Genomic DNA, 14,835 nt, shown 5'->3' with positions numbered 1-14,835 from the left:
TAATTGACTTTAAAGTATGTCTGTAATTATGTAAACCTTTAATAAACCTTCATAGTTTTCACTGTACTATTTGTCATGTTTTCACTGTATAGCTAAATGTGTTTTTACTATTTACATAGCAACCTGCACTGAAATGTGTTGGACAGGTCCAGTAAAGGAGCACCAAAATCATGAGGGGGTTAATACGACAACCGGTCCGTTTGATGAGCTTTTAATTGATATATTAAGAGAAAAAGGCACCAACAGATCCATGTATGCGCTACATATACACTATAAAAGAACGCACAATCTCAGTCTTTTACAACATTCCCTGACATCAATTTCAGAAACAACTCCGTACCAGTTACAAAGTTGCACCTACATTTAACAACTCGCAAAATCAAATTCCAATTGATCCAATTGATCAAAATATCACAAAGCCTAAAACACCAGTTAGTGGCAACATACTGCAACTTAGCATGATTGGATGGAAAAGTAGCAAATGATAGTCCAATCAAATGGGAGGACAGAGCATCCAATCAAAAGCCGAAAAAGCTGGCAAATCAAAATGTAGCTTGTGTAAAATGTTCCAGGACGTGTTCTTACATGTGTGCGTGTCAACCTTGTGTGGCTGACAGTGTGTGTTCTTGCTGTTGCTGGGCTATGTTCGTCTGTTAAATACCCTCGAATTATTTTACACACTTTGCAGTGTGCGTTGCATTCATGAACTGCGAGGTACGTGTACTATTTAAAAACGACAATCATTCGTTGCAGTAGTGCAGGAGGTTTATGTTAATGATCGGTCTGAAACACAGACGTTTCTGTTTTGAAGAATCTTGTATTCTAGAGAATAGAATGACTTCAACCATGTACGAAAACATTTTTGCTAGTCACCCCAGGGTCCCAAAACGCCATAAAGGCACACAGCTTGCAACCTTGTACACCAATATGGCCACATATCTCCTTGGTGACTCCTTGGTTGATACTTTTTAAATTGGCACAAATTAAAGCGAAGCACGACCAAGTTTCTTCTAACACTTTTGCCATCAATGGTCCATTTACTTTTTTGACGTCGGGCATGCTGCAGGTAGACGTTCTCTGCATTAATTCACTGGAGCTTTTTCAGTTTTTAAATCAATGACGCAGCTTGTAATAACCAATTAGATTAGTGTTCTGGAACACTTTGGGCATTTGGAGATATTATTTTGCTTATTATGTTTATGATTGTAGCTTTATAACTTCAGCGTTCTGTGCACAGTGCTCATCACACAAAATTGATTTTCTTTAATGCAATGGAAACTTATGTAAAAAGCAGAATGGATTTCTATTACAGTTGATGGAAGAAGCGTTCACATCCACCGCTCTGAGAAGGTAGTGCGATGGATGTGAATGGTTCATTCACCGCACTTAAGAAGTTAAAGGATTTCAGCAAAAGAGTAGTCTCAAAAGTGGTGCTGTTCCTGTAGAACAGATACTCACGGTGGTACCCATAAATGTGAGGAATGCATTGCAGGATATGTTTTGAGGAAAAAGTAAAAATTGGTATTATGGAAGTTGTAGATTTGTCTGAGTGAGCTCTCTTGTTGTATTGTCTAAAACAAGAGTTGAAACGTTATGATTATTTATTAATTTTAGAGCTTTAACCATTGGTATTGTATTTGATACCCGCATGTTACCCAATATCAATGAGAGACTGATGTTAGATGAAGCATCAGTGATCTAGACCTAAAGCGACATACCATCAAGTGGAGCTGGCTACTTAGTCCAAGTTACTTACCTCTTTCATAACACCTTTTGGCCTTTTTTCCTACAAAAGAATGCCTTGCAACTGTTTTAGCGTATCTGTTATTTATAGGGTTATGTACTGCTTGTTTTTTAAAGATGTGGTTTCATCGGTAAGATCTTTAAAGATGATATGTTGGTCTTTTCCAAAAACAAAGAAGGTCATCTTGGAATACTTAACAATAGACCAGACTGCTTAGTCATGGTTTGGGTTTGAGTGCTGACAAGTTGTTATACCTGCTGCTCATTATGTGTGTCTGTGGAGTGGAATGTGTTGGTGTGAGAGCAGGTTATGGAATGTTGGATGAGAGAGAGTGTCAGTTGGAGGAAGGGCTGAGCAGCAGGGAGGCTGCTCCTGGTGGGGCTCTACATAAGATCTTGACTTGAAATAAATCCACATAAAGAAACTACATGGAATGGACTTATCTTATTTACAACATATTTTGGCGACCATTTGTGAAGAAAGAACCTGAGTGTGTGTAATGTAATATGAATATTAGTAAGCGTCATACGCCGCGTGGAACATCTCATGCATGGAGAGTACCACGCGACGTGTGACGATAGTGTTAAGTCTCATGCTCACAACATGTTATTGTATAAATATATGTACACTCGCGCACGGACGTTGGTGGATCTGCGGTTGACTTAGTTAAGTTGGCTTACCGCTGATCAGACGCTCCGCTGCCGGGTGGAGTTGTACTTATGGAATAAATCCTATTATTGGATACTTCTCTGCTTTTGGATATCATTTACAACATTTTGGCGACGAGGATGGGATTCAACTCCACCCCTCTTTCCCACGCAAAAAGGACATTTCGTCAATTTATTCAGAGTTATCGTCTTCCTATTGGATAACACGACGGAGCCTTTCAGCATGATAAGCCCTCAACGCGCATATCCTATTATTGGATACTTCTCTGCTTTTGGATATCATTTACAACAGTGTGCTACCTGATTAAAGTGAAACTGTCAAGTTGGAAGTAACTGCATTGAAACTGAAGCAATTGAACTGAACTTGAAGACTCTGGCACCCGGAACCCCATCCGTGACCACTCCATTGTTTGTCGTAACAAGCAAGTGCCAGTTTCTGCTTTACTTCCCTTCCTTGCCAGCTCCTTTGGGACAGTGTTTTCTCAAAGTGCAGTTTCTCATCTGTGTGTGGGCTTTGGCGCAGGAATGACCCTGCTGTTTAGTGCCCCAGAGGCCTTCTTTGTCCTTTGACCTGCTGTTCCTGCATGTGCCTCTACCCGAGTGGCCCTGATTCAACCCAGCTGTTTGCCTGGATGCATGATCGAGTACGCTGTTTGCTCGATGCTGATGGGAGTCTCTGGACATGTTACGTGTCTTGTCTACGTGCTGTGCTGCTGGGTACCAAAGCAAATGCCCAATTGCTGATTGTGAGTTTGTGAAGTGAGCCATTTTTTTGTTTTCGCTCTTCTCTGGCTGCGCTTTACATTTGCCAGTTCAACCGCTTCTCGATCGTTTGAAGGTGCACACCATTCCCACCTCGCATGCAATTTTACCTGCACCTTTTGTCTCCATGGATCCTCGTGATGCTGCCTCCAGACGTCACATGCACAGACATCCCAGGAGCCATCCGGCGGGACGTTTAAAACGTGCTGCCATCTTGTGTTTGGAAAAAGTTATTTCAAGTTGAAACACTGCAGTAATGGCAGTTCAACCGGAGCGTTTGTTGTGCGACTGGACCTGCCGCTTCTTGGGAGAACGATGGTTACAGTGGAGGTAATTTGTGAGGCAACGTGTTTTGTTTTTCTTTCTCTTTTTATGGCACGGCGTTTACTGGGGTAAGGACAGTATGAAATCCCCAATTTTTGTTTCCTGTTTGGTTCTGTTCACTGCTGCATTCACAATGATTTTAGTGACTCGCTATGACAATCATATCCCCTTACAAACCTTGCAACTAATTCTCAGTAACAGCAGAATGGGGATAGTTCTTTACTTCGAGTGTTCCAATGTCAGCAAGTCTTCGTGCGAGTAGTGTTTCACTACTTTCCTTAATCTGTTGTGTATAAGACTGTACTGTACTCGGGTTAGAGATCGCTGACCAGAGTTTTACCTTACTCAGTTTGCATCTTTCCCATTGTTTTTTGTGTGACTTCGAATGTCCTAATGCCTTATTATTGATTCATGTTTCTAAAGGTTCAACGCTTCTTTATGTGTGTTTTGTTTGTGCTGATTCTAGTGTCTGCTTGTGTTGAGTCCTCGTATTTTCATTTCTTTTAACTTTAACGTGATTGCTTAATAGTGTATACTTGCAGTTATGTTTCCTAGCATGTGAAAGTTGTCAGGCATATCATATAAGTGAAGAATAGTTTTTGATTGTATTGTTGCTTCCCACTTTTGCGTGGTTTTGGGTTGGTGATGTTCTAACACCCATTGTGGTGCTGTCTGTTCCACATTCAACGTTTTGTTTATTCAGTGTGTGGAAATTCCTTAGTATGTCAGTTGATGTTGAAATGTGCATTTTACCGATATTCCGTGTGGACCCTATTTTCATTTTTCCACGCGTCACCACACAGATCTCTGGGTCAAGTTTCTGCTTGGTTTTCGTACAGGTTCTGTGCGGAGCGTACTTTTCCATACATCACAACCCAGATTTTTGTTTGGGTGGAGTTTTGATTGGTTTTCGTACAGGTTCCGTGTGGAGCGGACTTTTCCACTTGCTACAACCCAGATTTTGGTTTGGGTGGAGTTTTTGCATGGTTTTCTTCTGATTCTGTGTGGAGCACTGTCTTTTACACGTCACTCCCCATCTTTTCTTTGGGGATGTACTCCCATGTTGACTGAAGTGTGTGCGATTGCATTGTTCTGTGTATAGTTTTTCCTACATGTCACACCCTGTCTTTTGGTGGGGGAAGCACTGAATTTTAATGAACTTCTTGCAAGTATGGTTTTCTGTTGCGCCTTTTAGTTGCTACCTCTTGTTGACCTGTCCAGCCATCTTGTTTGTTTTTTTGGGTTCAGTTTGTGTTTTGCTGGCGTGGTAGTGTATGTGTTGCTTTGGCTTGGATTAAGGAAGCATGGAATTTGTTTCTTTGCATGAGAAGGGGAGAAGTGGTGAGTGTTAAAATTGCTGGATTGCGTAATCTTTTACTTCTTCCAAATATTTATCTTTTTGCTGTTTTCTATACATGTTTTTCGCCGTCTCCATGTATTGCATGTTGCCCCTTTCTTGCATGTAATTATTACTACCATCTTGTACATGCATCTATTTTACTGTAATTCTTTTGCTGTTGCTTTTTATTTATGATAAGAAAGGTAACTGTGTTATACCTGCTGCTCAGTCTGTGGAGTGGAATGGTGGTGTGTGAGCTGGTTATGGAATGTTGGATGAAAGAGAGTGTCAGTTGGAGGAAGGGCGGAGCAGCAGGGAGGCTGCCTCTGGTTGGGTTCTACATAAGATCTTGACTTGAAATAACTCTACATAAAGAAACTACATGGAATGGACTTATCTTATTTACAACACAAGTGTTCCTTGTTCAGATGAAAAGTGAATAATTTAGGTAACTAAGTCTCTAATGAGGTAATAGTACTCACTGTAGACCATGTGTAAGCCACAGAGCATGCACTGGCATAGATTCCTCAGAAAACCTCCTCTCTTTTGCATGTTTCAATGAATATTAAAGTAGTTTGGTTGAACAGTTTGAAGAACTTATGAAGCCAGTCAGACTATTACTGCATAAGGGCAACCATTTGTATTGGTGATCTACAACAAAAACCTTTTAATTCAGTAAAGGTTAACATTGCCAATGCTCCTACTCTCAAATCATATGATTGTGGTTAGATGTTTGATCCCTGTAGACAAAAGGGTCTGTGGTTTTGGGATTTTGTTACCCAGAGTTATAGAAATTCTGAAAGTAATGTGGTGCCTGCCTTTAAAACGGTTAGAATCATAGATTCAATCAAATGTGGTTGGTAAAGAGCAAATACTGACCAGTGAGGGTCTCATGGCACTAGGGGGGAAGCAGGCTCCGTGGAACTGTAGAACCACACTGAACATACATATGTGGTAATTGAGAGGGAACTGTTAGCCTGTGTTTGAGCTATCGACCATTTCTAGTACTCTCAGTGGGGCAAGTGGAGTTTAAGAGATCAGATCATAGTGGAGTGGTGTGGCTCACTGGTTAGAGGCGGCAGACCTGTAAGCAGAGAACGGCCCGGGACCAGGGTTCAATTCCCGACGCGGCAGGGTCTTGGACCAGGGTCAACAGACTCGATAATTCTCGCCTCAGTGCCTAATCTAACCAGGGAACACACTCGGTAACTCTGGGCATTAAGCTTGCCTCATCTCTACAACGGCCCCCCACAGACGCCGGGGATGCCTGGTTTCACCCTGGAGATACCCAGAAAGGGACCATCTCACAGGGAAAACCAGGACGGGTTCCCCAGCGGTCTACAGCGCCAGGACACTCGGGTAGAGTAACAGTGCGCTTTACAAGAATCCCACATTTACATTAACATTTACATAAAACCACTGGTAAATATCTGGTCTCCCAGCGGAGTAAGAAACTCAGGGACCAGAATAGCAAGATTGTATTTGAAATTACAAGTATACTGCCGTATGATTAGTTTGGTTCCCACTAAAAAGAATGTCAATGCTGTAATTTGACATGCACCCCTTTGCAACACCCTAATGGTGATGGATCTTTTGTAATATCTTCAATAAGGGAGAGGGTAGACCAAGAATTTTGGGGTATTTCCAAGAAAGCTTGCCAGGTGGCTGATATCAAGGATGAGACACTCAAAATTGTTGAGGTATCTTACAGAAGGTTTGCTGTCAACCTGGACATTTTATGCAGACTTCCATTCATTCTGTCATGTAACTTTGAAACTTGCAGTTGAAGGTGCTTTGGTAAAAAGAAATGGAAAGTGCATGTCACCTGACCAAGCCAGGCGTAAACTGCTAAAGAACGGACCGCAAGGGTTCATGGGCATGTCTACATAGAATACATTTCCAAGATTACACTTCTGTTTACCTTGTGTGTATTATGAAGGAAATCAGTAGGTGAGGGATTGTGAAACCTGTGCCGATTCTGACAAATACGCTAAGACCTCTACTATGCCTATATGCCCTGTCAAATGGCCTGCCTCTTCCTACCTAAAGCTCACTTTAGACATTGTGTGGTCTTTCCAAGTGCTTCCTAACCAATTAAAGTGTGCTTTAGCTTCAGTAGAGTACCACTCAAAATGGTCCAAAGTGAAATTTATTAAACTTCCCAGTGACCATTATGTCTTGGATTCCCCATGAATGCATTCTGTATGAAAAGAATCAGAGGAACTTTAGTTATGGATAATGAATTGTAACTGTTTTCAGCTGAATTGGAAGACTTTTTGGGAAAATGCAGCATTTTGCACTTCACCTCAATAATAGATGATCCCTATGTAAATGGACAAGTGGAACAATTCAGTAGATAGTTGAAGGAAAGTATTGCATTAGTGTCACATAGTAGGTGGTCCTTTAGTAAAATGATAACGGAGACACTTTAGGCATACAGAATTGGTCCCAGTCTGTCACAGGTATATGTCAATTTATTCTACTCAAAGGCGGAATGTCTGCATCTCAAATGTGTCCTGGGTGGCCTTAGAAATGAGTTACTTAATATTCAGAAGTTTAAGCTCTTGACATTTAAAGCTGTGTAGCGAAAAATGCAGAGTAGACCAATTTATAGCCAAAGCTGCTTACGTTAGGAATCAAAAAAGCAGGATTCTGGATATAGAACTTGCTGAGGGTTCGATTGCCTGGGCTAACAACTACGAATCAGCCACGTTCTCACACCCTGTGAAGTCATGAATGTCAGTAACGATAGCGTGGTGACCTTTTATTTTTTTTATTTTTATTTTTTACTTTATACTTTTGAGAAAGGGATAATGGCAGGAAATCGCGACCCGACAGTCATCACAAGGAGGTGACCTAAGCACTGGAAATTGCAGGGTCAGGTGTGTCTGTCTCATCACTGACTCTTTGTCAGAGGTACGTGGTGAAAGGGTCCCAAATGTCTTTAGGGCGGGTCTTTGGAGGCATAAGATCCCAAACTGTGGTTAGTTTTTCCTGGCAGTATGAGCCGTCTGTCAGCCATGCTCTGCTATTGGGCACTGGCTTGCGCCCCCAATGTATCGCTACTCTGTGTTTAGCTAGCAGAAGTATTATTGTAATAAGGCGCAGGGACCCGTCCGGAGATTCCTTTACATAAAGTATAGTAGTGTATCTATTGGTGTGAGCTCTTGCTCGGTACTGCCGGTGAATGGGGAGATAAACTGGCCTTCCGGGTATAAGCAGGCAAAAATTTTGATGCCAAGTGCGCTAGTGTGACCTGCAGCGCCCTTATCCTGTAATGGGGGAAATATGGGATTGTCCGTCAGCGCAGCGGATGGCGCGTATGACGCTGTAAGCCCAGTTTGTTGGGGAATGCCGTCCCATGCCCATCGCCTACATTCCACCGTGTTTATTTTGGTCTTCGGTGCCTAGTAGTACGGCTGGTAAAGTGCTGTTGCAAGCAGCCATGGGGACCCTTGGTCGCGTTCCACTGCTAAGTGCGGTTGAAATGAGGTGGGATAGAGTCAGAAGTGTAAAAAGCTCACCTGAGCACAGAGGGCATATAGCTGCATGTCTGGTGCTCCCTGTTCTCGGCGCGTGAGTGGCAACGTAAGGAGCTCATATGATACCCTGGGCTTTCGGCCCGCCTACGCAAGTGTGGTCATGTTGGATTGTTGCCGCTTACAGAACCGTGCTGTGAGGGGGAGCGGACATTGACGAATGGGTATAAAAATTTTGGTAGCACAATCATTTTTGCAAGAGCTATGTGCCCGTCGAGGTGTAATGGTAATTTATTCCATAGCTGAATGTGCGATTCTAGCCAGTCCATAGTTCACCTTACAGAGTTCCTCCGGGTCTCTGCTTAGCCATATACCTAGATATATAGTTGGTTCCGTTGCCCATTTCAGTGGGTACTTGGTCTGGTATGGCGTTGTGGCCTCCGTAAGCTGGAAAAGTATTGATGTTCCCCAATTGATCTGAATTCTAGAATATCCCCCTAGGCTCTGGGTTTCTTGGCGTCCCATGAATATAGATAGAGATATCATCAGCATACATTGACACAACCAGCCCCCGGGTAGTGAAGCCGATGCCGCGCTCTGCATGGTGCTGGTGCAGCCTAGCTGCCAGTGGCTCCCTAGCCACCGCAAACAGGAGCGGGAATAGAGGGCATCCCTACCTTGTACCCTGCATAATCTCTATTGGGTCTGAGACTTGTCTATTCAGTCTGATGCGAGCTTTGGGGGAGTGTATAAAACAAATGTATTTCTTGAATGAAGTTAGGGCTGAATCCCAGGCGTCGGAGAAATTTGAGGGAGTCAAATGCCTTAGTGGCGTCAAGGAGAGCTGGTATTGCTGGTAGAGAGGGGTGAATATGGTGCATTACGGAGAATATAGTACGAAGATTGTGCAATGTGGCACACCCTGGTATAAACCCCGACTGATCAGGCAGCACGGTTAAGGGCATGAGAGGCAACAGGCGGATTGCTACGACTTTCGCGCATATCTTATTATCTATATTTATTAGGAACAAGGGGCAATCTGAATCTCAGAGCTCAGCCAGTTTGTCCGGTTTAAGTATAGTTACACTGATTGCCTCACTAAGAGATGGGGAAAATTGCCCCAAAGTCAATGAGTCGGGGTACATCTCGATGAGGTGTGGGAAAAATATAGAGGCGTGCTCCTTATAAAAGGCTGGCGTTAACCTGTTTGATCCTGGCGCCTCATCCCCTGGCAGACTTTCAGTAACTTGGGCGATCTCTTCTGGTTCTGGTGTAATCGTGGCATCGAGGAATTCCCTGTGCCCAGGCTCCAGCCAGAGTAACTGAATAGAATCCAAGTCATTTTCCAGTGACTCCGGTTCGCACACCGTTCCTTCAGAATAGAGCTGGGCATAAAAGGAGGACATGACCGCAGGTAATTTCGCCGGTGAGGTGGGAGCTATTGTCCATCAGTTCGGTCAGGTATGCAGAAGCGTGGGGTCTGCACATCGGCCTCGCCAGCGTTCTACCAAGGCAATCTCTTTCTCCGTATCGTCGCACATGACGCCCCAGGTATTTTACCTCCATGTCCGCCTTCATGCGATATGCGGATAGCTTGTCCCTGATATCAGCCAGTACGTCAGGGCTCGGATCGCAAGTGTATGCCTGCTCCAGGGTCTGAATCTGCAATTCCAGCCTACCCAATGACCCCCTAGTCACACCTCAACACTGCAGATTGGTTAGCGATGCAGATCCCTCGGATTACCACCTTGAACGCTTCCCAAAAAGTGGATAGCAATCGGAGCGATCCAACGTTGAGAGCGAAATAATCTATAATCGCTAGACAGATCTCTTCCTTGAATGCTGCATCCCGTAATGCGTGCTGAGGCAGTCGCCACGACAATGCACGGGGAGAGTCTGTGGGATCTGGATGACCAATTGCACCCGTACATGGTTTTAGAGAGTGCGCGAAAGATGCGTTACTGACGTGTTCCAGGTGAGAACGTCTCTGGAAACAAGCCAAAAGTCTCTGCAGGACCAGGCGCTGTGATGAGAAGAAAAACAAGTGCCTATGTGCGTGGTTTGATGAGTGTGCAGCCAGACATCTAGCAGAGAATTGCCTGTGATTAGTGTATTAAGAGCATCTGCAGCCTGTGGGTGATGTTGTCTGGCACCAGAGGTCCAGGGCCACCTGCAGTACCACATTATAGTCTCCAACCCATATCACAGTCCTTGGGCCATATTCCACTACCTGTCTCCAGATTCTCAAATAAAAGTTGGGGTGTCATAGTTTGGACCATATGTGGCCACCATAATCATGGGTTCTTTGTACAGGGTACACACCAGCTGTCTTTGTCAATAAAGGAGTGGGTAGTGTGCCATGGCAGGCCCTTCTTGAGTAAGATTGAGACGCCTCTGCAGTAGTTGGAGTGGACCGAGGAGTATGACTCACTGCACCACCGAGCTCGGAGGCGGGATGTGGTGCTAGTGGTCAGATGCATCTCCTGTAGAAAACACACATTGATTCTTTGTCGAGCAAGGACTACCTATATTAGGCGGGATTTGCGATGATCATTGAGACCCGCACGTTCCACATTAAATATGTGACACTGGCCATGGCGTCACATATTTAATGAGAGCCCCGGACCTCGCGCTTTGTTCGCCACTACCATTGCTGACCTCATCGCACCTCATGCCATCACCTCCATGGACTACATACTCATCGGTGACCTGAACTTTCACCTCCACAATTTCAGCGACCCCCAACTCCACCGCCCTCCTGGACAACCTCACCAACATCAGACTGAAAACGCTCATCACCACCCCTACCTACAAGGCAGGACACACCCTCGACCCCATCTTCATAGGTGAGAACAACATCCGCTTCAGCCACACCACGCAGCCCCTCTGGACGGACAACCACTGCGTACATTTCTCTTCCAACACTGCCACCGCTCTCAAACCCACTCCTAGCCCTCCGTGAAGGAACAGGAGCAAGGTCACAGAGGAGCACCTCAACTCCACACTCATCCATATTGCCAGAGGGACCCGTGACCCTGCTTGCAGGACAGGTTGCTTCCCCACTGCCGCACAGCTCCACCAGCGCGTCAGCCCGCTGCCGCTGCCCCCCCCCCGAAACATGTGTTCGCTCCTGCTGTGACCTGGTTCGACCTTTCTGCCATTACGCCCTTTCGCTTTGGCCAGTTTGCGGTGCTTACTGTTGTGATTTTTGTGCTTAATTCTCTCGTCTCTGTGTAATATTGTATTTTTATTACATTTCTGACCTCGTTTTCTAGCTCGCTCCCCCCTCCCCCCCTTTTTCCTTCTGTATCCCGCTACTTTTCCCGCCACGGACCCCTGCGGCCACGCCCACTTGCCGCCCCGCTCCCGCCCCCCAGCTGCTCCTCCCTCCCTCTCCGCCTTAAATGGCGGCTTCTGCGCCGCAGTGGGAGTGACCCCTGACCCTGCCGCACAGCTCCACCAGCTCGTCAGCCCGCTGGCCCCCCCCCGAACCTGTGTCCGCTCCTGCTGTGACCTGGTTCAACCCTTCACCACCCTGCTCCCGCCTCCCAGCTGCTCCTCCCTCCCTCCCCGCCTTAAATGGAGGCCACTGCGCGGCCGCGCCGAAGGCATGCCAAAGGCAAGCCAGTCTACGCCCGTCCGCACCTGGACCGCGCCCAGCGCTAGAACCCCTGGACCCCGCATACTCCACAACGCCAAACTCCAATACAACGCCAACACCCTCCGCGCTCTCAACACAGGCCGAGACCACCACTGCTTCCAAGCCGCCCCGAAACGCACCCACGGACCCTTCTCCTGCCACACCTGCAACTTCACCTGCGACAAAACCACCAAACCTCCAAAGACCGGACCCAACCCCCTTCGCTGCATCCTCAACACCTGCTCTGCACGCAAACACGCCGTCGAGCTCTGGGACCTGCTTGATACCTCCGCCCTAGACGTGACCTTCCTGACCGAGACCTGGTGGAACGACTCCTCGGCACCGGACATCGCCATAGCCATCCCCGACGGATACAAGATCTCCTGCAGAGACCGCACCAACGGAATTGGAGGAGGAATAGCAGTCGTCCACAAGTCCACGCTCCAGGTCCACACCCTCGCAGACAACTCCCTCAACTCCGCCGAACACCTTCACTTCCGGATCCACACCGACCCCAACACCACCCTCAGAGGAACACTCGTCTACAGACCCCTCGGACCCCGGGCCTCTTTCAGTGACTCCATCGCCGACCTCGCTAGCACCGATACCTCACCTCCACAGACTACATCCTCCTCGGGGACCTGAACTTTAACCTCGAGAACAACAACAACGCCAACTCCGCCACCATGATGAACAACCTCGCCAACCTCGGCCTCTGACAACTCGTCACCGAAACCACCCACGCCGCCGGCCACACGCTCGACCCCGTCTTCTCCACAAGCACCCACGTCGCCTTCAACCACACCCCCAAACTCCACTGGACCGACCACCGCTGCGTCCACTTCACCTTCAAGAAACCAACCATGCAACACCGCACCCAACAGCTGCCTCGCCGCTGCTGGAGCAAAGTCACCGAAGACCAGCTGACCTCCGCCCTCGTCCAAGAGACACCCACCGAACCACCGACCCAGACGCCGCCACCCGTAACTTCAGACAGTGGATCGACGACCGCGCCAACACCCTCGCCCCGCTCAAGAAACCCTCCATCAACCACTCCATCAAGAAAGCCACCTGGTTCACCGAAGAACTTCAGACCTCCAAACGTACTTGCCGAAAGCTGGAGAAGAAATGGCTCCACGACCACACAGCTGACAGCCAGGCAGCCCACAAGGATGCCATCCGCAGACATCACACCTCATCAGAACAGCCAAGAGATCTTCCTTCAAAACCCGCCTGGACAACAGCGCACACGACAGCAAAGAGCTTTTCAATGTAGTGAAATAACTCTCCAACCCCAGCGCCAACACCAACGACATCCCGCCCTCGCAAGATCTGTGCGCCTCACTGGCCACCTTCTTCCATCGCAAGCCCACCCCGAACGCCACCTGCACCAACCAGCTGACCTCCTGGTCCTACGTCAACGACGACGAGACACGCAAGGTCATGAACTCCATCCACTCAGGATCTCCGTCAGACCCCTGCCCACACCACGTTTTCAACAAAGCAGACACAACCATCGCATCCTAGCTACGGAAGGTAATCAACATCTCCTACGACACAGCGACATTCCCGGAAAGCTGGAAGCATGCCGAAATCAACACCCTCTTCAAGAAGCCCAAGGTGGTCCTCAAGGACTACCGGCCCATCTCCCTGCTCCCCTTCCTGGTGAAGGTTATCGAGAAAATCGGCAACATACAGCTGACCCACCACCTCGAGGACAACAACATCCAAGACCCGTCCCAGTCCGGATTCAGACGAAACCTCATCGCCGCCACAGACGACATCTGGCGCCAACTAGACAATGGCGAAACTTCAGCCCTCATCCTCCTGGACCTATTAGCCGCCTTCGATACGGTCCGCCATCGCACACTAAGAACACGCCTCCAAGAAGCCGGATCAAGAAGAAGGCCCTGCACTGGACCACGTCCTTCCTCTCCGGCAGAACCCAGAGAGTCCGCCTCCCACCCTTCGGATCAGAAGCCACTGACATCATCTGCGGCGTACCCCAGGGCTCATCCCTTAGCTCGACCCTGTTCAACATCTCTACATGGCCCCCCTCGCACAAGTGGCCCGCCAGCACGACCTCAACATCATCTCCTACGCCAACGACACCCAGCTCATCCTCTCCCTCACCAAGGACCCGCACACAGCCAAGACCAACCTCCACGAGGGAATGAAGGCCGTCGCCGAGTGGATGAGGAGCAGCCGCCTGAAACTGAACTCAGACAAGACGGAAGTCCTCATCCTAGGCCCCACCCCCTCTGCCTGGGACGACTGCTGGTGGCCGACCACACTGGGAACAGTACCAACACCCACGGACCACGCACGCAACCTAGGATTCGTCCTCGACTCCTCCCTCTCCATGTCGAAACAGGTCAACGCCATCTCCTCCTCCTGCTACAACACCCTCCGCATGCTTTGCAGTATCTACAAGTGGATCCCGACCGAAACCAGAAGAACGGTGACCCAAACCCTCGTCAGCAGCAGGCTGGACTACGGCAACGCGCTCTACGCAGGAATCCCGGCAAGACACCTACGTCGACTGCAATGCATGCAGAACGCCTCCGCCCCCCTGATCCTCAACACCCCTCGACACAGCCACATCACCTCCCACCTCAGAGACCTGCACTAGCTCCCCGTCAACAAGAGGATCACCTTCAAGCTCCTCACCCACACACAAAAAGCACTCCTCAACACTGGACCAGCCTACCTGAGCAACAGACTCCACTTCTACACCCCCGCCCGCCAGCTCCTCTCCGCCAGCCTCACCCTCGCCGCCATCACGCGCATCCAACGAACAACCTCCGGCGGCGAGATCCTTCTTCCTCGCCGCCAAGACATGGAACACCCTCCCTACTCACGTGCGGCTGACCCAAGAC

The 14,835-nt window shown here is 47.9% G+C and overlaps 1 protein-coding gene across 1 annotated transcript in view; it reads left to right on the top strand.

Moving 5' to 3' along the window:
• The first annotated feature begins 567 nt into the window (after positions 1-567).
• The window catches only part of MOCS2 (molybdenum cofactor synthesis 2), a 49,979-nt gene continuing 35,711 nt past the window's right edge, over positions 568-14,835 (top strand). The window contains exon 1 of the mRNA XM_078675064.1: positions 568-714. Coding sequence (XP_078531190.1) covers positions 703-714 — 12 coding nt within the window. The 5' untranslated portion in view covers positions 568-702. The remainder of the gene's footprint in view (positions 715-14,835) is intronic.

The sequence above is a fragment of the Lissotriton helveticus genome, chromosome 2_1 (assembly GCF_964261635.1).
Source record: "Lissotriton helveticus chromosome 2_1, aLisHel1.1, whole genome shotgun sequence".
Classification (NCBI taxonomy): domain Eukaryota; kingdom Metazoa; phylum Chordata; class Amphibia; order Caudata; family Salamandridae; genus Lissotriton; species Lissotriton helveticus.
This window is presented reverse-complemented; position numbering and strand designations above follow the sequence as displayed.